General features: G+C 39.4%; 1 protein-coding gene across 1 annotated transcript; it reads left to right on the top strand.

Moving 5' to 3' along the window:
• Window positions 1-18,932: 18,932 nt before the first annotated feature.
• LOC104089569 (F-box/LRR-repeat protein 3-like) lies at window positions 18,933-20,212 on the top strand. The gene has a single exon (XM_018768601.3). The coding sequence runs from the start codon at window positions 19,719-19,721 to the stop codon at window positions 20,154-20,156; it is 438 nt and encodes a 145-aa protein (XP_018624117.2). The 5' UTR covers window positions 18,933-19,718; the 3' UTR covers window positions 20,157-20,212.
• The last annotated feature ends 6,371 nt before the right edge of the window (window positions 20,213-26,583 follow it).

Here is a 26,583-nt window from a genome sequence, read left to right as displayed (position 1 = left end):
ACTTATTAAAAACTACAAAACATAAAAAAAATAGGTAATTAAGTTTCTAATATAGTATAATTAGGTAAAAATCCCATGTATCAATCAATCAATACAATGGCCTATATATTGGCCCACATCTTCTGTACTTGCCGGAACTGGAAAAGTTCCCTCAGGACTGAATCAAACCCAATAGTTCCTGGCTGGCCCACTGATAAGAGGACCCACTTCAGCAATAAGTAAAAGTAGCCTCAACTCCAAAACTAGTTGAAACCAATGTTGGGAACTGATATTCAATCGTCTCCGTCACCCATTTGACTTGGAATCATTTTCTTTGGTTTGCAAGAGATTTCTTGCTCTCTCCAATCGTCTACGTCACCATTTGTTTCTACTTGACTCCACTCTTCTCATAAACGGTACCATATATAAACTCATTCACCGTTTTTCGCATTTTATCTCCATTGATCTTAGTAATTTCCAAGGTGACCTTGATCTTGTTGTCCTTAACCTTGCCAATTATGTCTCCCCCTATACATCCAATATCGAACAACTTGATATCTCTAATTAGAAACAGTTACCCGTCAACGGGTTGAAGGAATTGGGCCGTAAATTGAAGGGTTTTTTGAGGGTTTTGAAGTGTACTCGCTCTTTTGCATGACCTTGATTTGTATGCTATATCATAGCCGTTTCCGTTTTTGGAAGAGTTTGTTTGTAGTTATTCAAGTACGGATGTTAATTCCTATCCTGAACATATTAACCCTAGTGATTTGGCCGTAACTGATTCTGGGATTGAGGTTTTATTAGTGAATTTGAGGAATTTGCGTATGATTAATGATCCTGGGAATCGTTTGACCAAATTAATTAATTTTATGTAACGAGGGATTAAGTTGATATTAATATCTCTGGATTTATAACTAGCTAACATAAGCAACGTAGGATAGCGTTGGTAGGGGGTTAAATGCAGTGTACATTTAATATTTCAAGAGGGGTAATGATGGAAGAATATCAAGCAATAAATAACAATAAATGGCATTAACGTAAATAAGGAGAATGATTTACTCAATATCGAATGAGGTGGATGATTCTTCTTTCTGACAGTGATGAGTGACAAACAAATCCTAGAATATTGGAACTATTTTCAGATCTAATGGAAAAGTCTGGAATAATGGATGGTAGAATCTTATTAGAAAGGTAGCGTTTGTATTTTTTCTAGAGAGAGTCTTTCTTAAAAAGTGCTCCTATCAGAAAGAAAAATATTACATACCCTTTCCCCTTATCTTTTTTTCTCTTTATATGGGACATATTCCCAATCAACCCTAAAAGTATTAGTACATAGAATATTCAGTGGAATATTCCCTTAAATATCCTATTACAAAAACTAGCCGTTAGTGCCGTCCTTGATACTTGACCTCGGCCGTTATTGACTTCCCGACTACGAGCCCCGCTGTCCACTAGTCGACCTCGGCCACATCACTTTTTATAATACCACTCCATGCTAAATCCCATTGAGGCGGATTTTGACCTATACAGTTAGTTCGACGACCTTTTTTCTAGTAAATTGGGGTCCGTTGTCGCAACTGATCTCTTTGGGGAGGCCGAAGCGGCACATAATGTTATTCCATATGAAGGCGATCACTTCCTGTTCGCGTATCTGGGCGAATACTCCTGCTTCTACCCATTTAGAAAAATAGTCAGTTAAAACCAAAAGAAATCGTACGTTACCTCGCCCCGCAGGGAGGGGGCCGACGATGTCCATTCCCCACTTGATGAACGGCCAAGGGAAAGTGACCGAGTGGAAGTGCTCGCCCACTTGATGGATCATTGGGGCGTATTTTTGGCATTGCTCGCATTTTTTCACAAAGTCCGCGACCTCTTTTTTCATAGTGGGCCACTAGTAATCTGCTCGTATGAGATATCTGACCAAAGCTTGATTGCCGGAATGAGCTCCGCAGTGGCCTTCGTGGACTTCTTCTAGGACATGCCGCATTTGATTCGGGCCTAACCATTTCGCTAGGGGGCCGCCATACGTTCTCTTGTATAGGTCGTAGTGAATGATGTTGTACCTGGCTGCTTGCATCCGAAGCTTCTTGGCTTCGTTTTTATCATCTTGGAGTACGCCATCCTGCAAGTATGTAATAATACGGTTGCGCCAGTCCCAAGTTAGATTTATGGTCCTTACCTCAATTTGATCTATTGATGAGTGGAAGAGGGTGACCACGTTTCTTTGTCCGGTCATACTTTTAGTGGCTGCTGCTAATTTGGCGAGGCCGTCTGCTTCGATGTTTTGTGATTAAGGAATCTGGTCGAGCTGGCACCTGTCGAACTCGGACAGTAGTTTGCAGATCTCGGCCTGGTATTTTTGTAACCTTTGCTCTTTGATATGGAAAGTCCCTGCGATTTGGTTGACAATGAGTTGAGAGTCGCAGCGTAGTATGACCCGTCTTGCTCCATACTTGAGTGCTAGCCTTAATCCTGCAATCACAGCCTCATATTAGGCCTCGTTGTTAGTCATGTCCGGGCACCTTATGGACTGGTGAATCACTTCGCCTGTTGGGACTTCGAGTACAAGTCCCAGTCCGGACCCTGACGCATTAGAAGCGTCGTCGGTGTACGAAATCCATAGATCTTGTGTTTGGGCATTATTTTTGCTCTGAAGCCGGCGACGAAGTCGGCGAGGACTTGTGATTTTATCGCCATTCGCAGTTGATATGTTATATCATGCTCACTTAATTCTATGGCCCATTTGGCTAACCGGCCCGATAGCTCGGGCTTATGCAAGATACTTCTCTAGGGGAAAGTTGTGACTACCGAGATGGGGTGGCACTGAAAGTAGGGTTTAAGCTTTTGTAAAGCTACGACCAAGGCCAGGGCCAATTTTTCGAGGTGGGGTACCTCGTTTCGGCATCGACTAAGGTTTTGCTAATATAATAGATGGGAGATTGCGTACCTTTATCTTCTCGGACCAGGACCGCACTCATCGCCACTTCAGATACGGCAAGGTAGACGAGGAGACGCTCCCCAGGCTCCGCTTTGGAAAGCAATGGTGGTGATGGCAGGTAAGCCTTTAACTCCTTCAGGGTTTGGGCGCACTCAGAGGTCCACTGGAGGCCGTTGTCATTTTTGAGTACGCCGAAAAACTTGTGGCATCTGTCGGTTGATCGTGAAATGAATCTTGACAGGGTGGCGATACAGCCAGCCAGCCTCTGAACCTGTTTTTTGGTGGTTAAGTACTCTGGTATTCCTTCTATGGCTTTGATTTTGTCGGGGTTGACCTCGATACCTCGCTGTGATACTAGAAAACCCAAGAATTTTCCTTAGGTCACGCCGAATACACATTTTTCAGGATTTAGTTTCATCCAGTCTCGCTTGAGTATATCGAAGGCTTCTTTCAAGTGGCCGATGTGATCTTCTTTCCTTTTGGACTTGACCAGCATATCGTCTATATAGACTTCCATAGTCTTGCCGAGTTGATCTTTGAACATTTTGGTCACCAACCTTTGGTATGTCGCCCCTGCGTTTTTCAGTCCGAAAGGCATAACTTTGTAGCAGTACGTCCCTTGATGGGTGATGAAAGTGGTCTTCTCCTGATCTTCCTCTTCCATGAGGATCTGATTGCAGCCTGAGTAGGCGTCTAAGAAGCTTAGAAATTCATGCCCGTACGTTGCGCCAATGAGCTGGTCGATATGGGGTAACGGGAATGAATCTTTGGGGCATGCTTTATTCAAATCTGTAAAGTCTACGCACATTCGCTACTTCCCATTTTTCTTTTTCACCATGACCACATTGGCGACCCATTGGGGGTATTTTGACTCCCTGATAGAGCCATTTTCCAGTAGTTTTTCGACCTTTTCGTGGACTTCATCATTTATTGTGGAATTGAACTTCCGCCTAACCTGCCTCACCGGGGGGTGGAATGGGTCGACGTTCAACTTATGTGTGGCGATCTCTTTCTGGATACCTGGCATATCTGCATGGGAAACATCAAATAAGTCTGCGTTAGCAGTTAAGAATTGACGGAATTTACCTGGTTCTTGAAGCTTGCAATCGATGTAGGCTTTCTTGCTGTGGTCGTTATCATCAAGTTGAACGTGGTCGAGATGGCACCTAGTCTCTAAGACTAGGTAAGCCTATTAATGCGGCATAATAATAAATATCTTAAATAAATAAACTACAATTCAAACAATTTTAACTCCCAAAACCCGGTATAAATAAGTCACAAGCTTCTAAGAATTTATTCTTTATGTCTCTATACATCAGAGTCTAAAGCAAATAAGGAAGACAACATAGTAAGATAGAAGGGGAATCCGGAGTCTGCAGACGCTGGCAGATATACCTCGAAGTCTCCTCGTATAGCTAATTTACTGATGCGTGGTCTGATAAGATGTACCTGGATCTGCACAAAAAGATATGCAGAAGCGTAGTATGAGTACACCACAGCGGTACCCAGTAAGTGCCAAGCCTAACCTCGGTAGAGTAGTGACGAGGTCAGGTCAGACCCTGCTGGAAAATAAATAATGGCATGGTAAAATATTTAAACAATATTATAAGATAAATGACAATGAAAATGAATCAAGTAGTATGTCACATTTAATTACATCAAATAATGACAAATAAATACCTCGTTGAAACAAAACAGAATTCTTTTCAACTTTAAGAAAATCACAACAATAATCAAAGGCAACTACGGCCATAAATCAATATCAACAAGGGCACTTCTGAGGTACCACCTCGTAGTCCCAAATCATAAATAAATTCACAATATTTCATTTCCTTATATCACCGCGGGAGCCTTCACAATTTATTTTAAAAAAAATATTTTTTTTCGAAATAGCATCCCGCGTTTTAGCCACCCTTATCACACCGCATGACTTCTAGTAGTCACCCCTACTAGCCACGCGTATCAAGCCACCCTTATCTCACCGCATGCGTTTCAACACCCAGACCTTATACCACCGCATGCGTATCAATATCACAATATATCACAATTTACACCTCAAGTGCTCAAATAATTTAACTTGCCAAAATAATTCAACAACAATATTTTTTCACAATAAAGAGCTCACGGCTCATGCCAAAATAAATCATCAATAATAGTTTGCCACAATAAAGAGCTCACAGCTCATGTCAAAAATAATTCATCAATAATATTTTTTCACAATAAAGAGCTCACGGCTCATGTCAAAATAATTCAACAATAATATTTTTCCACAATAAAGATCATGGCTCATGTCAAAATAATTCAACAATAATATTCTTCCACAATAAAGAGTTCACGGCTCCGTCACAATGAGTATAAAAATATTCAGGAGTAAATAATTTAGGAAAATAATATTTCAAAATCTTTACTACGTTGCTTCAATATCAAGTTTAAAAATGTCAAATATTTCATATTAATAATGTTTAATTTAAAGAAAATCAACCTTCAAATAATGCACAGAATAAAAGAAACCAAGTTTCAACTAAACAAGTAAAATACTTAGTAAGAAAAGATCAAACAAATTTGAAGTATATATCTCAGATCAATGATGAAGAATATAACAAGATAAAATAATTTAATAAATGCGCAACAGTGATCTACACAATTTAAAAATATAATCTTTCGCAATTTAGCCCGCGTACACACTCGTCACTTCGTGCACATGACTTTCAACACATTTCAATAATCACATCAATACCAATCCTAGGGGAAATTTCCCCCATACAAGGTTAGACAAGTCACTTACCTCGACTTGCTCCAATTTAACCAAGTATTATGCTTTTTTCTCGATTTTTCGACTCCGATCGACTCGTATCTAGTCATAATTAATTCGATACAGTCAACAAAAATTATAGTAATCAATTTCATAAGAAAATATTACACTTTCATTAAAATCCGAAATTAGCTCAAAATTTGTCCGTGGGGCCCACATTTTTGAATCCGGCGAAACTTATAAAATCCGACAACCCATTCAATTACGAGTCCACCCATACCAATTTTACCCAAATCCGATAACAACTCGACCTCCAAATCTTAAATTTTCGTTTTTGGAAGATTTTGCAAAAATCTTGATTTTTCTTCCATAAATTCACGGATTCATGATGTAAATGAGTATGGAATCATGAAATATAATCAATATAGGATAAGGAACACTTACCCCAATGTTTTTCCGTAAAAATCGCCCAAAAATCGCCCAAGAACCGTGCTCCAAAAATCCAAAACGAAATGAATGAAATGACCATTTTTGGTCCTTAAGTTTCTACCAATCCGTCACTAAAAGTCCATTTTCCGTCACTAAAAGTTCATTTTTCGTCACTAAAAGTCCATTTTTCGCCACTAAAAGTCCACCAGAAACTGCTCTACCAGCCTTCCTTCAATACATCATAACTTTATGTACAAATGTCCAAATGATGCATGGTTTAATTTTCTGAAAACTAGAATCCAATTACTACAACTTTTATGTTTTGCAACTTTTCTGATTCCTTATGAATTGCGAGATATAAGCTCCCAAAATTGGCTCCATGCATCAGAATTTCTGGCGAAACTGCTCTACTAGCCTTCATTCAATCCGTCATAACTTTTTATACAAATGTCCCAATAATGAATGGTTTAACTTTCTGGAAACTAGAATCCAACGACTACAACTTTATGTTTTGCAACTTTTCTGATTCTTTATGAATTATGAGATATAAGCTCCCAAAGCCGGCTCCATGCATCAGAATTTCTGGCGAAACTGCTCTACTAGCCTTCATTCAATCCGTCATAACTTTCTGTACAAATGTCCAAATAATGAATGGTTTAACTTTCTGGAAACTATAATCAAATGAATACAACTTTCATGTTTCAAATATGTTCTGATTCCTTATGAATAGCGAGATATAAACTTCCAAAGTTGGCTCCACGCACGAAATTTCTGCAACAGAAATTTCCAGCACTCTTTGTCCGAAATCCATTCCGTTTACCTTCCGAAATCTACCCGAGACCCTCGAGACCTTAACCAATTATTCAAACATGTCCCAAAATACCATATGAACTTAGTCGAGGCTTCAAACTACATCAAACAACATCAAAACGATAAATCGCACCTCAAATCAAAATCAATAAACTTTGAACTTCCAAATTCTATATCTTGTGTCGAAACACATCAAATCAATTCGGAATGATTTCAATTTTTGCACACAAGTCATAAATGATATAACTGAGCTATGAAAATTTTCAGAATCGGATTTCGACCCCGATATCAAAAAGTCAACCCCTCGGTCAAACTTCCCAAAAATTTAACTTTTGGCATTTCAAGCCTAATTCCACTACGGACTTCCAAATAAAATTTTGATCACGCTCCTAAGTCCAAAATCACCATACGGAGCTGTTGGAATTATCAAAATTCTATTCCGGACTCATTTGCACATAATTCGACATCCGGTCTTTATTTGAACTTAAACTTTAAATTTTTCATCAAAATTCCATATCTCGGGCTAGGGACCTCGGAATTTGATTCCGGGCATACGCCTAAGTCCCAAATCACGATACAGACCTACCAAAACTGTCAAAATACTGATCCGAGTCTATTTGCTAAAAATATTGACCAAAGTCAACTCAGTTGAGTTTTAAAGCTCTAATTCACATTTTAATTCATTTTTCACCTGAAAATTTTTCGAAAAATTTTACGGACTGCGCACACAAGTCGAGGATTAATAAATAGTGCTTTTCGAGGTCTTATAATACATAATTAATTATTAAATTTAATGATGACATTTTGGGTCATCACATTCTCCACCTCTAAAATAAACGTTCGTCCTCGAACGGAGTTAGAAAAAGTACCTAAGCTGGTGAATAAGTGTGGATAACAGCTGCGCATATCATGCTCGGTCTCCCAAGTCACCTCCTCGACCGGATTACCCCTCCACTGAACCTTCACGGAAGCAATGTTCTGACCTCAGCTTTCGAACCTGCCTATCCAAAATAGCCACTGGTTCCTCAATATAAGATAGATCCTTGTCCAACTGAACCGAATTGAAGTCTAACACATGAGACGGATCGCCGTGATATTTCCGAAGCATGGAAACATAGAATACCGGATGACCGGCAAAGAGACTAGGTGGTAGTGCAAGTTTGTAAGCCACCTCTCCAACTCTCTCAAGAATCTCAAAAAGTCTAATATACCTAGGGCTCAAATTGCCCTTCTTCCCGAACCTCATCACACCCTTCATAGGCGAAACCTAGAGCAATACCCGCTCACCAACCATGAATGCAACATCACGAACCTTCCGATTCGCATAACTCTTCTGTCTAGATTGGGCTGTACGAAGTCAATCCCGAATCAACTTAACCTTTTCCAAGGCATCCTGAAGCAAGTTTGTACCCAATAGCCTAGCCTCGCCCGGTTCGAACCAACCCACTGGGGACTGGCACTACCTACCATGCAAGACCTCATACGGAGCCATCTGAATGCTTGACTGACAACTGTTGTTGTAAGCAAGCTACGCAAGTGGTAAGAACTGATCCCAAGCACCCCCAAAATCTATCACACACGCACGAAGCATATCCTCCAGTATCTGAATAGTGCGTTCGGACTGCCCGTCCGTCTGAGGGTGAAATATTGTACTCAACTCTACCCGAGTACCCGACTCACGTTCTACTGCCCTCGAGAATCGTGATGTAAACTGCGTACCCCGGTCAGAGATGATAGATACCGGTATGCCGTGAAATCTGACAATCTCGCGAATATAGATTCGAGCCAACTGCTCGGAAGAGTAGGTAGTCATTATAGGATTGCAATGAGCTGACTTGGTCAATCTATCCACAATCACCCAAGCTGCATTGAACTTCCTCTGAGTCCATGAGAGCCAAACAACGAAATCCATAGTGATCCTCTCCCATTTCCATTCTGGAATCACTAACTTCTGAAGCAATCCACTCGGTCGTTGATGCTCATATTTCACTTGTTGACAATTTAGACACCGAGCTACATACTCCACTATGTCTTTCTTCATCTTCCTCCACCAATAATATTGCCTCAAGTCCTGACCCGGATGTATGGAGTACCGCGAATTATCAGCCTCCTGGAGAATCAATTCACGAAAACCATCTACATTAGGCACACATAGCCTGCCCTGCATCCGTAATACACCGTCATCTCCAATTGCAACTTCTTTGGCATCACCGTACTGAACTGTATCCTTAAGGACCACCAAATAGGGGTCATCAAACTGACGCTCCCTGATACGATCATAAAGAGAAGACTGAGAAACCACACAAGCCAAAACTCGACTCTGCTCGAAAACATCCAATCTGACAAACTGGTTGGCCAAGGCTTGAATATCCAAGGCCAAAGGCCTCTTTGCTACCGGTAAATATGCTAAGCTGCCCAAACTCTTCGCCTTATGACTCAAGGCATCGGCCACTACATTGGCCTTCCCAGGATGATAGAGAATGGTGATGTCATAATCCTTAAGCAACTCCAACCACCTCTGCTGCCGCAAATTAAGATCATTATGTTTAAATAGATGCTATAGACTACGATGATCGGTGTAGACCTCACAATGGACACCGTACTAATAATGCCGCCAAATCTTTAAGGCATGAACAATAGCTGCTAACTCAAGGTCATGGACCGGATAATTCTTCTCATGTACCTTTAACTGTCGGGACACATAGGCAATCACCCTATTATCTTACATCAACATTGTGCCGAGACCAATACGCGACACATCACAATACACAGTATAAGACCCTGAACATATAAGTAATACCAACATTGGGGCTGTAGTCAAAGCTGTCTTGAGCTTTTGGAAGCTCTCCTCACATTTCTCGGTCCATCTGAATGGAGCACCCTTCTGGGTCAATCTGGTCTTAATAGTTGTTCATAATCAATTACAAAATCGTCAATTAACTTCATGTTAACAAAAATCTTGTTGCAAACCTTCACAATACTGATAACTAGATGCGAGGCATGAAGACCTCATAATTAGTTATCCGAATTAACGAGTCACATTTAACACCACCTGGGCGGGAACCTATCTCATAGGTTAAAACTCAATAATTACAACACAAAATTGGCAAGTATGCATAGAGAATTTCATATAAAATTTTCAAATAAGCCTAACAGGCATGACTCCCTATTAGTAATATAGTACAAATTTAATTTCATAAGGGAGAACTTAAACACAAGAATTTTTCTCACAAGGATCTCGTCCTTATATAACTTCCACTGCAGCCCGTAGCCCTGTTTAAACATATCAATTTATATAAAAATGTGAGGATCTCGTCCTCAGTTCTGAATCACAAGTAATATGCACATCGTGCCAATTGAAAATTTCCATTTTCTCCTTTTAAATAATTCGGTTACACCAAATCACAATACATAATGAACCCCACACCGGTAGGGCATATAATTCATAATTTACAATTAATTATTCTGAATTTACATCAAAATTTACCGAAATGAGTAACAGAAAGCCACATCTAGCCTCGCAGCTCTTATTAGTGACCAACACGAAATGATAGGCGTAGTTATCTCCATAAAATCTTCCAATAGGGGTAAACACATAAGTAGATTATAGAATTATGAAGCTCACTCATAAGTGGAGCACAATAGGAAGACTCGTTTCGATATTGAGAATCGAATCAACTTAAGGAAATTATTCTTTTATATTAAATCGAGGTCGTACCTGTAACGACACCATCTGATGTAGCGACCTCTGCCATACCGTAAAACAAATATATCAACGGCTGGGTCTCCACCTCTAGGACGCCTTTTACCCGCTTATCCTCCACCCCTAACTGGTCGTGTGGGTGGTGTAGTAACTACAATGGGGCACGTAGCCTGAGTGCTTTGATGAAATAAGTCTCTCCCAAGTTTTTGACAATTTTTCTCATGATGTGCCTAGTATCACCGTATTCATAACAACCCTTTTGCGGGTTAGGCTGCTCATATTGAGTCTGTGCCAGATAACTGGAATAACCATTGTAGGAACTCATGTCGGTGGTGCATTAAAAGAACTTACTGGAGCACCCCGAATAATCCGATGTGCAGACTGGGCTGGCAGACTGCCCGAGCCCCCTCCATAGTGATTTATACTTGCAGAGTAGAATCCACCGAATCCCCCAGAACCTTGAGACGGCTTGGTCTCCTTAGTTTCCTTTTTCCTCACCTCGAACACATTCTAATATCTTGGTAATTTGTATAACTAGCAGAAATGAAGTATCAGCTTGTAGCTCCCGAGTCGTACAAAATTTTACGATTATAATTAAGTCCTTTAATGAGTCTATGGACTCGCCCTCTGGCTGTAGGAAGCAAAGTAGGAGTATGATGAGCTAACTTATTGAACTTGATGGCATATTCTGACATCGTCAATGGTGACATGATGCAACCGTTCAAGCCCTATGCGCCACGCATTACGGAGAGTCCAGAAAACAAACTCTTTCAAAAGCGTTTCTGAGAACTGAGCCAAGTGGGCGGTGTTGCATTGGCTGGTCTGCTCTCTTCATAGGCTTGCCACGAACACCGGTGGAGAATTATCTCTCCCAAGGCGAATTTCTTCTTTTGTTATACTGACTCTACACTGTTGAGCTGACCAATTTCTAAACATACTCTTCGACTCTTCTTTGGGGTAACCCTTACCCCTATTTATACACAACGATCACAAAAGTAGAGCTCCATACAGACAAATCTTGTCATGAACCACATAGTCCAGACTCTCGTCAACAAGTGTACTTACTCCGAAGCACCCCAAAATCCGCAACAGTGACGTCCACGCTGAGTAGACCTTCTGCAAATTTAGAGTTGTTTCTATAACTCCTTTGATATTGAAGTATAGGATTATTAAGGAGGCGTACATACCGCAAGTCCTAACCTTATCCTCCACAAAATCTCAGGTCTTAAGCATGTGTAAATTTTAGGGAACCTTTCAGTACCATATATATACATTTCAGGCCAAAACTGATATAATACATGACCCCGTAATCTACCCATTGATAGTGGACTCCCCCCACTCAGCGCAAAGTCATAGGTCACAACGTCCGATGATCCATAATAATAACCTTCACAACTTGTATAAATCAACCAGATGCCAACGTCCGTTGCAACCCCGCATGATTCACTAGGTGATCTTTCAATACGTCCGCATCTTCAGTTGGAACCACACGTTGAGGCAATGTTTGAGCATCTCTGGCTCCCTCATAGTCCATATACGGCATTAGGAACCGTCGACGCACAACTGATACCAAGTGCGCAATGTCATACACGAGTGGATACAAAGGAATATAAGATATATGTTTCAAGCTAAATCAATGCCGCACGATAAGGAGTCAAAGAAGTGAATATTTCCTAACAGTTCCATAGCCTCTCGAAGATAAGTACAGATGTCTCTGTACCGATCCGCAAGACTCTACTAAACCTGCTTGTGACTCATAACACCTATGAACCTAGTGCTCTGATACCAACTTGTCACGATCCCAAATTCCCTCCGTAGGATGTCGTGATGGCACCTAGTCTCTAAGACTAGGTAAGCCTATCAATGCGGAATAATAATAAATATCTTAAATAAATAAACTACAATTCAAACAATTTAAACTCTCAAAACCCGGTATAAATAAGTCACAAGCTTCTAAGAATTTATTCTTTATGTCTCTATACATCAGAGTCTAAAGCAAATAAGGAAGACAACATAGTAAGATAGAAGGGGACTCCGGAGTCTGCGGACGCTGGTAGATATACCTCGAAGTCCCCTCGTATAGCTAGTTTACTGATGCGTGGTCTGATAAGATGTACCTGGATCTGCACAAAAAGATGTGCAAAAGCGTAGTATGAGTACACCACAGCGGTACCCAGTAAGTGCCAAACCTAACCTCGGTAGAGTAGTGACGAGGTCAGGTCAGGCCCTGCTAGAAAATAAATAATGGCATGGTAAAATATTTAAACAATATTATAAGATAAAATGACAATGAAAATGAATCAAGTAGTATGTCACATTTAATTACATCAAATAATGGCAAATAAATACCTCGTTGAAACAAAACCGAATTCTTTTCAACTTTAAGAAAATCATAACAATAATCAAAGGCAACTACGATCATAAATCAATATCAACAAGGGCACTCCCGAGGTACCGCCTCATAGTTCCAAATCATAAATAAATTCATAATATCTCATTTTCTTATATCACCGCGGGAGCCTTCACAATTTATTTTAAAAAAAATATTTTTTTCCGAAATAGCATCCCGCATTTTAGCCACCCTTATCACACTGCATTACTTCTAGTAGTCACCCCTACTAGCCACGCGTATCAAGCCACCCTTATCTCACCGCATGCATTTCAACACCCAGACCTTATACCACTGCATGCGTATCAATATCATAATATATCACAATTTGCACCTTAAGTGCTCAAATAATTTAACTTGCCAAAATAATTCAACAATAATATTTTTCCACAATAAAGAGCTCACGGCTCATGCCAAAATAAATCATCAATAATAGTTTGCCACAATAAAGAGCTCATGGCTCATGTCAAAATAATTTATCAATAATATTTTTCCACAATAAAGAGCTCACGGCTCATGTCAAAATAATTCAACAATAATATTTTTTAACAATAAAGATCACGGCTCATGTCAAAATAATTCAACAATAATATTCTTCCACAATAAAGAGCTCACGGCTCCGTCACAATGAGTATAAAAATATTCAGGAGTAAATAATTTAGAAAAATAATATTTCAAAATCTTTACTACGTTGCTTCAATATCAAGTTTAAAAATATCAAATATTTTATATTAACAATATTTAATTTAAAGAAAATCAACCTTCAAATAATGCACAGAATAAAAGAAACCAAGTTTCAACTAAACATGTAAAATAATTAGTAAGAAAAGATCAAACAAATTTGAAGTATATATCTCAGATCAATGATGAAGAATATAACAAGATAAAATAATTTAATAAATGCGCAACAGTGATCTACACAATTTAAAAATATAATCTTTCACAATTTAGCCCGTGTACACACTCGTCACTTCGTGCACACGACTTTCAATACATTTCAATAATAACATCAATACCAATCTTAGGAGAAATTTCTCCCACACAAGGTTAGACATGTCACTTACCTCGACTTGCTCCAATTTAACCAAGTATTATGCTTTTTCCTCAATTTTTCAACTCCGATCGACTCGTATTTAGTCATTATTAATTCGATACAGTCAACAAAAATTATAATAATCAATTTCATAAGAAAATATTATATTTTCATTAAAATCCGAAATTAGCTCAAAATTTGCCAGTGGGGCCCACATCTCGGAATCCGGCGAAACTTATAAAATCTGACAAACCATTCAATTACGAGTCCACCCATACCAATTTTACCAAAATCCGATAACAACTCGACTTCCAAATCTTAAATTTTTTTTTTTGGAAGATTTTGCAAAAATCTTGATTTTTCTTCCATAAATTCACGGATTCATGATGTAAATGAGTATGGAATCATGAAATATAATCAATATAGGATAAGAAACACTTACCCCAATGTTTTTCGGTGAAAATCGTCCAAAAATCGCCTAAGAACCGTGCTCTAAAAATCCAAAACGAAATGAATGAAATGATCATTTTTGGTCCTTAAGTTTCTGCCAATCCGTCACTAAAAGTCCATTTTCCGTCACTAAAAGTCCATTTTTCGTCACTAAAAGTCCACCAGAAACTGCTCTACCAGCCTTCCTTCAATACGTCATAACTTTATGTACAAATGTCCAAATGATGCATGGTTTAATTTTCTGAAACTAGAATCCAACGACTACAACTTTTATGTTTTGCAACTTTTCTGATTCCTTATGAATTGCGAGATATAAGCTCCCAAAGTCGGCTCCATGCATCAGAATTTCTGGCGAAACTACTCTACTAGCTTTCATTCAATCCGTCATAACTTTTTGTACAAATGTCCGAATAATGAATGTTTAACTTTTTGAAAACTAGAATCCAACGACTACAACTTTCATGTTTTGCAACTTTTCTGATTCCTTATGAATTGCGAGATATAAGCTCCCAAAGCCGGCTCCATGCATCAGAATTTTTGGCGAAACTGCTCTACTAGCCTTCATTCAATCCGTCATAACTTTCTGTACAAATGTTCAAATAATAAATGGTTTAACTTTCTGGAAACTATAATCAAATGACTACAACTTTCATGTTTTGAAAATGTTCTGATTCCTTATGAATAGCGAGATATAAATATTCAAAGTTGGCTCCACGCACGAAATTTCTGCAACAGAAATTTCCAGCACTCTTTGTCCGAAATCCATTCCGTTTACCTTCCGAAATCTACCCGAGACCCTCGGGACCTTAACCAATTATTCCAACATGTCCAAAAATACCATACGAACTTAGTCGAGGCTTCAAACTACATCAAACAACATCAAAACGACAAATCGCACCTCAAACCAAAATCAATGAACTTTGAACTTTCAAATTTTATATCTTGTGTCGAAACACATCAAATCAATTCAGAATGACTTCAATTTTTGCACACAAGTCATAAATGAATTAACTGAGCTATGAAAATTTTTAGAATCGGATTTCGACGCCGATATCTAAAAGTCAACCCCTCGGTCAAACTTTCCAAAAATTTAACTTTCGGCATTTCAAGCCTAATTCCACTACGGACTTCCAAATAAAATTACGATCATGCTCCTAAGTCCAAAATCACCATACGAAACTGTTGGAATCATCAAAATTCTATTCTGGGGTCATTTGCACATAATTCGACATCCGGTCACTATTTGAACTTAAACTTTAAATTTTTCATCAAAATTCTATATCTTGGGCTAGAGACCTCAAAATTTGATTCCGGGCATACGCCTAAGTCCCAAATCACGATACAGACCTACCAAAACTATCAAAACACTGATCCGAGTTTGTTTGCTAAAAATATTGACCAAAGTAAACTCAGTTGAGTTTTAAAACTCTAATTCACATTTTAATTCATTTTTCACCTGAAAAATTTTCAGAAAATTTTACGGACTGCGCACGCAAGTCGAGGAATGATAAATAGTACTTTTTGAGGTCTTAGAACACATAATAAATTATTAAATTTAAAGATAACATTTTTGGTCATCACATTCGGGATCTCTGATGACGTCCTCTCTTTCATCACAGCTCGACCTCGACCTTGTTAATTGCTATGCCTATTTTGTTTTGCCCTTCATTTATTAGGTGGTCGTACAATCCAAGGCGATGCGGTAGCATTCTCTAGATGTGCGTTGTTCTTCTCGTATGCTGAATATTCCCTATGGGGTTGGAAATTTGATAACTTGGTACAAGCTGGAGGGGATGACTCTCATGGCATGTATCCACGGTCGGCATATTATGGCGTTGTATGTCGTATCCTGGTCCATGATGTGGAATGTGATTTCAAGAGTGACACCGACGGCTAGGACGGGGAGTGTGATTTCTCCAGACGTTCGTTCAACTGCATTGTTAAATCCTGTTAGCGTGATGCAGCACGACACTATCTTATCCTTGAGTTTCATTTGTGCAAGTACTCGAGGATGGATAATGTACGCGCCGCTCCCAACGTCCACCATAATGCGTCTTACTTCTGTATCTAATATTCGTAAAATGATAAAAGGGCATCATAGTGAGGGAAAACCAAACTATGGGTATCTGACTTATCAAAGATGATACTTTCTTCGAGTTTGTCATACCGTTCGTAAGTGATCGACTGTTTGAGCTTGTGGGTTGTAGTGAACTTTACGTTGTTGATCGAAGCGTCACCGCCGCCTCTGATGATCATTTGAATGGTGAGAGTCGGTGAGGGTGGTTTCTGCGGTCCCTGGTGTAGTTCATGTCCTCGGGAAAAGTTGGTCTTTCCTCGGTCGCTTAGCAATTCTTTGAGGTGACCTTGGTGAAGCATGTTTACGACCTCCTGCCTTGGGGCGATGCAATCCTCAGTTTTGTGACCTCGCTCTTAGTGGAACTCGCAAATGGCGTTTGACTTTCTGGTGCTTGGGTCTGACCTCATCTTTTATGGCCACTTTACTTTTGGTCCTAGCTTCTCCAATGCGTAGACTATTTCTAAGGGTGACACACAAAAATTGTGAGCGGATAATAAAGGGGGCATATTTCTCTCGTTCCAGTGAGGCCCTCTTCGTGGCGGGAGGGGGCATGATGGCGCTTTTGATGTATGGTTGATGCCTTTCTCGGTTGGGTCGTAGAGCTGCAAGATCCCTCCTGGCATCATTTATTCGTTCTTTCCTGGATTCGGCCTGCACAGAGGTCAACTGATGAGTTGGCCCATTCAGGTCATCTTCGTCTGCACGGACCCCGACACAGTAGGCGTTGTGTATTTTATCCCAAGTTGTTAGAGGATATTTCATAAGCTGACTTAATAATTTTCTGGTTGCCCTTGAGCCATTCCTGTTCAGCCCGTTTTGGAAAGCTGCTACAGCCATTCCTTTTGATACATTCGGTAAGGTCATCCTTACTCGGTTGAATTGAGCGATAAAGTCCCTCAATCCCTCTCCTGACGATTGTTTGATGGAAAATATATCGTGCACTCTTGCCTCCGCCTTTTTGGCCCCATCATGGGCCGTTACGAACTTGTTGGCCATCTCTTCGAACGTTTCGATGGAACGTGCTGGTAGTTGTGAATACCAAGTTAATGCTCCTCCAGTGAGGGTCTTGCCGAACTTTTTCAACAAGATGGAGGATACTTGTTCTTTGGCGAGATCATTGCCTTTTACCGCAGTGACATAGTGAGTCACATGATTTTCGGGGCGGCTTCATCACTGTAGGGGGACTCAACGAACCGACCAGAATCTCTTTTTGGCAAGAGTTTTGGGGCATCCGGTAATTTGTTGACTCTTTCTTGGTGCTCTCTCATTTGGTCCTGATGCATTTTGTTCTCATTTTCTATTTCTTCCATCTTCCTCAGAATGGCTGTGAGGGTGTTGTCACCTGCATTATTAACATTGTGAGTGATACTTATTACTGGAGGGAGAGGGTCGTGCTGCTCGGCCGCTGTCAGTGTAATGTTAGTCCTTGCGTTTTCTCTAGCTGCCTCCTAGGCGGGCTTGTTGAGGATGCTGGTTAGCATGTTTGTTAGCCAAGCCTCGAGTAGTTTTTTTTACTGCTGGTGGCGCCTCTTCCGTCGTTGACGTGGAAGCTCCTTTACCGCGGGATTTTGTGATACTGCCGTAAGGGAGGGGCGACCCAACTCGTCTGGGGGAGGCGTTGGGCGTTATATCCTCGCCTTTTGTTTTAGAAACCTCATTAATGGTGTTCAAGTGATTGGTGGTGAGATCGGCCACTGCCTTCGTCTTTTCTTCTCCATTATCTGCCATGTCAGATCCGTGTGTACAAGGAAAAAGAAACTTTGCTCTCTTTCTTTTTTCTTTTGTAAACTATGCTAGTTATAGATCTAGGAGAAACTAAAAATTTAACTAGGAATTCCCCACAGACGGCGCCAAATTATTTGACTAAAAAGTATAAATCTTCGATTAAACTAATTAATTTTATGTAATGAGGGATTAAGCCTAGTTGACATTAATATCCCTGGATTTATAACTAGCTAACACAAGCAACGCAGGATAGCGTTGGTGAGGGGTTAAATGCAGTGTACATTTAATATTTCAAGAGGGGTAATGATGGAAGAATATCAAGCAATAAATAACAAAAATATCATTAACGTAAATAAGGAGAATGATTCACCTAATATCGAATGAGGTGGATGATTCTTCTTTCTGACAGCGATGAGTGACAAACAAATCCTAGAATATTGGAACTATTTTCAGATCTAATGGAAAAGTCTGGAATAATGGATGGTAGAATCTTATTAGAAAGATAGTTTTTGTATTTTTTCTAGAGAGAGTGTTCTTCTCAAAAAGTGCTCTTATTAGAAAGAAAAATATTACCTGCCCTTTCCCCTTATCTCTTTTTCACTTTATATAGGACATATCCCAGTCAAACCTAAAAGTATCAGTACATAGAATATTCAGTGGAGTATTCCCTTAAATATCCTATTACAAAAACTAGCCGTTAGTGCCGTCCTTGATACTTGACTTCGGCCGTTATTGACCGCCCGACTACGAGCCCCGCTGTCCACCAGTCGACCTCGGCTACATCACTTTCCATAATACTACTCTATGCTAAATCCCATTGAGGCATATTTTGACCTATACTGATAGGTCCCTTGTTGCTCTGTCTAAGAATTGTTTGAGTTTACAAGGCATTGAGGTTGAGGATTGCCCTCTGATAACTTCAAAAGGTGTCCTTTCTATACTACGTAGTTGTACTGCTTTGAGTTGGATTTCAGTGTCCGAGATTCACTTTCCTCGATCAAACTCTGGTTTTGAATGTTTAGCTACTTGTCGCCGAGCTTTGCAGACGTTGAATGTTACCAGTTCGATGATTTCAGATGAATTCCACTTGTTGATGGCCATGTCTTCTCTCCCTCTATCCAGGATTTCAATTTGTTGGTGCATAAATTTCACATTATCTGGTATCTCTTTGCTTCTGTGTGCATACCAATCACTAAATTACTTAACTCTAGTTCAAGTAAATTTCTTGAGCGATGAGTCTATGAATGATTTATCCAAATATCTACAGAGTCTAGTTACCATTGATGTCAGTGGTTGTAAGAGATTGACCATTTCGACGTTCTTCACACTTGCAAGAAATTGTCCTTTACTATAAGCAATTAACATGGGAAATACTGGTTTGGGGACGAAGGATCCTTTTCATAATGGTGTGAAGAACCCAAGATAATTCGTATATGGATGATGACGCTCTCACAAAAGTTGCTTTAACGTGCCCCAATATGGAGATTCTTGATGTGTCCTCATGTCTAAGTCTTACAGAGGCAGGTATTGCTTCAATTCTTGAGGTATGCAATCAGATAAGGAACTTGCAGTTTGAGAAATGTCCATTGATTAAACATATCGGAGAAGGTTCAGAATTACCTAATGTTGAGGTAGTCAGTGCAGTTGGTTCAGTAATAAACGACGAAGGCCTGGCCGTGATTGGGAGCAGATGTTCTCGCCTATTGAAATTAAACTTGGATTTTTGTGAAAGAGTGACAACAGATGGCATTCAGGCTATGGTGAAAACTTGTAGATCATTAAGAGGGATACAATTGAAGAAGTGTCTGCAAGTTAGTGTCTATTCTCTAAATAGCTTGTTATTATCTAGGGGTGTCAAATGGACGAGTTGAGCTGAATTCAGACAGGTCAAAATAGGCTAAATTAATAAATGAACGGAAAAGGGCCAAAAATGCCCCTAAGGTATTAAAAATTGCTCAATTTTGCCCTCCTTCCATCTATTGGGCCATAAATGCCCTTAACGTTAGTTTTTGGGCTCAAACTTACCCTTACAATTTGGCGACCTTTTTTTCCAGTAAATTGGGGTCCGTTGTCGCAATTGATCTTTTTTGGGGAGGCCGAAGCGGCACACAATATTTTTCCATATGAAGGCGATCACTTCCTGTTCGTATATCTGGACGAATGCTCCTGCTTCTACCCATTAAGAAAAATAGTCAGTTAAAACCAAAAGAAATCTTACGTTACCTCGTCCCGCAGGGAGGGGGCCGATGATATCCATTCCCAACTTTATGAACGACCAAGGGGAAGTGACCGAGTGGAGGTGCTCACCCGCTTAATGGATCATTGACAGACTTATTAAAAAGTCCATATTGGAGGATCGGGTTGCACGCCGCAACATACTTATTTAAAAGTCAATATTGGAGGATCGGGTTGCACGCCGCAACAGACTTATTAAAAGTCAATATTGGAGGATCGGGTTGCACGCCGCAACAGACTTATTAAAAGTCAATATTGGAGGATCGGGTTGCACGCCGCAACAGACTTATTAAAAAGTCAATATTGGAAGATCGGGTTGCACGCCGCAACAGACTTATTAAAAGTCACTATTGAAGGATCGGGTTGCACGCCACAACAAACTTGATTAAAATAAATATATTGTGAGAGCGGGTTGCACCCTGCAACAGAATTGAATGTGAATATATTGTGAGAGCGGGTTTCACCCTGCAACATAATTGAATGTGAATATATTGTGAGAGCGGGTTGCACGCTGCAACTAAATTGATGGAAATGATAATTGGTTATGACTGCTGAGTTGGCTTCGATTATTATAAATGAGTTACTTGATTTATTTCTATTATTGTTGTTGTTTCTAATATTGCGTACAGGTAATGTAAGTGACCCGCCTTAGCCTCGTCACTACTTCGTCGAGGTTAGGCTCAGCACTTACCAGTACATGGGGTCGGATGTACTAATACTACACTCTGCACTTCTTGTGCAGATTTTGAAGTTGGTCCCAGCGGCGTACCATAGTTTTGCTCGAATTTCAGTTATTCAGAGGAGACTTGAGGTATAACTGCATGGCGTCCGTAGTTCTGAAGTCCCCGTCTATTTTACTTTGGCTGTGTGTTTATTTCCAGACAGCTTTATTTTATTCAGACCTTTATTTGTATTTATTCTAGAAGCTCGTGCACTTGTGACACCAATTCTAGGATGGTATTTAGACACCATTGTTTGATGGATTATTTCACTATATTTCAAACTTTGCTTCCGCATTTGTTTCCTTGTTATTAATAAATTTAAAATTATTTTAAAAAGGGATAATATTATTCTAACATTGGCTTGCCTAGCAAGTGAAATGTTAGGCGCCATCACGGTCCGAAGGTGGGAATTTCGGGTCGTGACAACAATAATATTTTTTCACAATAAAGAACTCACGACTCATGTCAAAATAATTGAACAATAATATTTTTCCTCAATAAAGAGCTCACGGCTCATGTCAAAATAATTCAACAATAATATTTTTTCACAATAAAGAGCTCACGACTCATGTCAAAATAATTCAACAATAATATTTTTTCACAATAAAGAGCTCACGGCTCATGTCAAAATAATTCAACAATAATATTCAGGAGTAAATAATTTAGGAAAATAATATTTCAAAATCTTTAATACGTTGCTTCAATATCAAGTTTAAAAATATCAAATACTTCATATTAATAATATTTAATTTAAAAAAATCAACCTTCAAATAATGCACAGAATAAAAGAAACCAAGTTCCAGCTAAACAAATAAAACAATTAGCAGGAAAAGGTCAAGCAAATTTAAAATATAAACATTAAATCAATAATGAAAAATATAACAAAATAAAATAATTTAATTAATGCGCAATAGTGATCTACACAATTTAAATATAATCTTTCATATAGCCCGTGTACACACTCGTCACCTCATGTACACGACTTTTCACATATTGCAATTATCAATCCTAGGAGGAATTTCCCCAACACAAGGTTAGACAAGTCACTTACCTCGACTTGCTCCAATTTAACCAAGTATTATGTTTTTTCCTCGATTTTCTGACTCCGATCTACTCGTATCTAGTCATAATTAATTCGATACAGTCAACATAAATTATAGTAATCAATTTCATAAGAAAATATTACATTTTCAATAAAATCCGAAATTAGCTCAAAATTTACCGTTGGGGCCCACATCTCGGAATCCAAAGAAACTTACAAAATCCGACAACCCATTCAATTACGAGTCCACCCATACCAATTTTATCAAAATCCGATAACAACTCGACCTCCAAATCTTAAATTTTCGGTTTTGGAAGATTTTGCAAAAATCTTGATTTTTCTTCCATAAATTCACGGATTCATGATGTAAATGAGTATGGAATCGTGAAATATAATCAATATAGGATAAGGAACACTTACTCCAATGGTTTCCCGTGAAAATCGCCCAAAAATCGCCGAAGAACTGTGCTCCAAAAATCCAAAACGAAATGAATGAAATGACCATTTTTGGTCCTTAAGTTTCTGCCAATACGTCACTAAAAATCCATTTTTCGTCACTAAAAGTCCACCAGAAACTGCTCTACCAGCCTTCCTTCAATCGATCATAACTTTATGTACAAATGTCCAAATAATGAATGGTTTAACTTTCTGGAAACTAGAATCAAATGACTACAACTTTCATGTTTTGACAATTCTGCTTTTTACTGAATTTCGAGATATAAGCTTCCAAAGTCGGCTCCACACATCAGAAATTTCTGGCGAAACTGCTCTACTAGCCTTCATTCAAGCATCATAACTTTTTGTACAAATGTCCAAATAATGAATGGTTTAACTTTCTGGAAACTAGAATCATCTACAATTTTAATGTTTTAAAAATTTTCTGATTCCTTATAGATTGCGATATATAAGCTTCCAAATTTGGCTCCACGCACCAGAAATTTCTGGCGAAATTTCTACAACAGAAATTTCCAGCAGCCTTTTTTGTCCGAAATCCATTCCGTTTACCTTCCGAAATCTACCCGAGACCCTCGGGACCTTAACCAATTATACCAACATGTCCCAAAATACAATACGAACTTATTCGAGGCGTCAAACCACATCAAACAATAACAAAACGAGGAATCGCACCTCAAATCAAAATCTATGAACTTTGAACTTTCAAAGTCTATATCTTGTGCCGAAACACATCAAATCAATTCGGAATAATTTCAAATTTTGCACACAAGTCATAAATGACATCACAGACCTATTCCAATTTCCAGAATCGGATTCCGACCTCGATATCAAAAAGTCAACCCCCCGTCAAACTTCCCAAAAATTCAACTTTTGGCATTTCAAGCCTAATTCTACTACGGACTTCCAAATAAAATTCCGATCACACTCCTAAGTCCAAAATCACCATACAGAGCTGTTGGAATCATCAAAATTCTATTCCAGGGTCGTTTGCATATAATTTGACATCCGGTCACTATTTGAACTTAAACTTTTAATTTTTCATCAAAATTCCATATCTCAGGCTAGGGACCTCGGAATTTGATTCCGGACATACGCCTAAGTCCCAAATCATGATACGGACCTGCCAGAACTGTCAAAACACTGATCTGAGTCCATTTGCTCAAATGTTGACCAAAGTCAACTCAGTTGAGTTTTAAAGCTCTAATTCACATTTTAATCCATTTTTTTCACCTGAAAACTTTCCAGAAAATTTTATGAACTGTGCACGTAAGTCGAGGAATGATAAATAGTGCTTTTTGAGGTATTAGAACACAAAATTAATTATTAAATTTAAAAATAATATTTTGGGTCATCACATTCTCCACCTCTAAAACAAACGTTCGTCCTCGAACGGAGTTAGAAAAAGTACCTGAGCTGGTGAATAAGTGTGGATAACGGCTGCGTATATCACGCTCGGTCTCCCAAGTCGCTGTAACGACCCGACTTGTCATTTTAAGAATTTACGCACCGTTTAGTGACTTAAGGTCTTGAGCAGCTTCGTTAAATGTATTATGACCCGCGGGTGTGGTCGAGTTTGATTTACTAAAAATTAGGAATTAAATTAAAAGAACAATCCTTAATTTGAAGCTTAAATGGAAAGAGTTGACCGGAGAGTTGACTTATGAGCAAACGACTCCGAAATAAAATTTTGATGATGTCAATAGCTCTGTATGGTGATTTTGGACTTAGGAGCGTGTCCGAAAAATTATTTGGAGGTCCATAGTGGAATTAAGCTTGAAATGCCGAAAATTGAATTTTTGGGAAGTTTGACCGGGGGGTTGACTTTTTGATATCGAGGTCGGAATCTGATTCTGGAAATTTGAATAGGTCCTTTATGTCATTTATGACTTGTGTGCAAAATTTGAAGTCATTCCGAATTGATTTGATGTGTTTCGGCACAAGATATAGAACTTTAAAGTTCAAAGTTCATGGATTTTTGATTTGAAGTGCGATTCATCGTTTTGATGTTGTTCGATGCTATTTGAGACCTCAAGAAAGTTCGTAATGTGTTATGGGACTGGTTGGTACGATTGGTTGAGGTTCCGGGGGCCTCGGGTGTATTTCGGGGTGGTTTCGAATCATTTGGAGCTGTTTTGAAACTGCTAATTCTGGTGTCTGGTTTCCTTCTTCGCGAACGCGAAGAAAGTCCCGTGTTCGCGAAGAAGAAATTTTGGGGGTGCTGGATTTGACCTTCACGAACGTGAAGGAGTGGACGCGAACGCGAGGCAAGGTCTGGTCAAGCTTACGCGAATGCGACGCAGTGGTCGCGAACGCGAAGAAGGAAGGGGAGCCGGGACCTTGAGCCATTAACCCTTCGCGAACGCGACGCATGGACTGCGAACGCGAAGAAGGAGGGCAGTTGGCTATCGTGAACGTGATAGCTCGAATGCGAACGCGATGTTGTGCATGGTCAGGACTTCGCAAACGCGACACTGGTCACACGAATGCGAAGAAGAAAAGCCTGGGCAGTGAGTTTAAGTTTAGAAAATGGGACTTCATCCCATTTTCCATTTTTGACGGATTGGAGCTCGGGATGAGGCGATATTTGGGAGATTTTCAGAGGAAACAACGGTATTCAAACCGATCGGAGTCAGAAAATCAAGGAAAGCGCATACTACTTGACTGATTGAGCGCATTTTGAGGTAAGTATCTTGCCTAACCTTGTGTGGGGGATTTTCCCCTTAGGATTTGAGTCATCTATGCTGATTGTAGTCTGTGTACGTGAGGTGGCGAGTGCGTGCTCAGACTTATTTGTGGAAAGTTGGCCTTTTAAGGTTCTTATGTTCTTATATTCACCGTGTATGATGTTGTTCTTGATACTCTTAAATTCCTATTTGCTAGTTTCACCTTTACATGCTTTGATTAGAGATAATTGCTTTAGGATTAACTCTTACTGCCTATTTGACCCTTATTCGACGTAACCAAAGATTTTACCTCTTTTATCGTCGTGCTATATTTTTTCATAACTGCTTATCTTTAATTGAAATCATTATTTTCTCATCCTATAATTGTTTAGTCTTAATTGGAGTTATGATTATCTTCTGTTGCTTATCCTTACTTGAATTGTTGAATATTCCTTGTCATTGCTCAACCTCAAAAGGAGTTTAGATAACCTATATCTTAGTTGACTTGCCATTATTTGGAACTATTTGACTCGTGTTGACTTCTTATCATTGACTTGAATATTGTGGGATCGTTTCTATATTTGGTTTTGTTTTCCCTTGTTAATTTGTTCTCCTTGTGCCTAGAATTCTTCACTATGGTTATTCCTTGTGAATGAGTTCTACCGTTCTTGTGATTTAAGTTCTTGAGTTGATTTGCTTGCCGTACCTTGTATCTTTGTCATTGATGCTTTTGCACTTGTTGTGGTGATGTATGAGGTTTCTGTCGTGTTATAGTTGTTTGTAACGACCCGGCCGGTCATTTTGAGAACTTAAGTCTCGTTCGGCGGCATAAGGCCCTGAGCAGCTTCATATTATGTGTATTGACTTGCGTGCGTGGTTGAATTCAGTTACCGGATGATTCAGAGTGATTTGGGACACTTAGTCCCTAAAACACAAGCTTAAGTCTTAGGATTTTGACCGAAGTCGGAACTATGTGAAGACGACTCCGGAATGGAGTTCCGTCAGTTCCATTAGCTCCGTTGGGTGATTTTGGACTTTGGAGCATGTCCGGACTGTAAATCCGAGGACTGTAGCTGATTTAGGCTTGAAATGGCGAAAGTCAAATTTTTGGAGATTTGGACCGGAAGTGGACTTTTTGATATAGGGGTCGGAATGCGATTCTGAGAATTGGAACAACTCC

The sequence above is a fragment of the Nicotiana tomentosiformis genome, chromosome 3, assembly GCF_000390325.3.
Source record: "Nicotiana tomentosiformis chromosome 3, ASM39032v3, whole genome shotgun sequence".
Taxonomy (NCBI): domain Eukaryota; kingdom Viridiplantae; phylum Streptophyta; class Magnoliopsida; order Solanales; family Solanaceae; genus Nicotiana; species Nicotiana tomentosiformis.
This window is presented reverse-complemented; position numbering and strand designations above follow the sequence as displayed.

Bases quoted from the DNA above. Each gene is read 5' to 3' on its own strand.
- LOC104089569 (XM_018768601.3), top strand. From the start codon at position 19,719: ATGGATGATGACGCTCTCACAAAAGTTGCTTTAACGTGCCCCAATATG.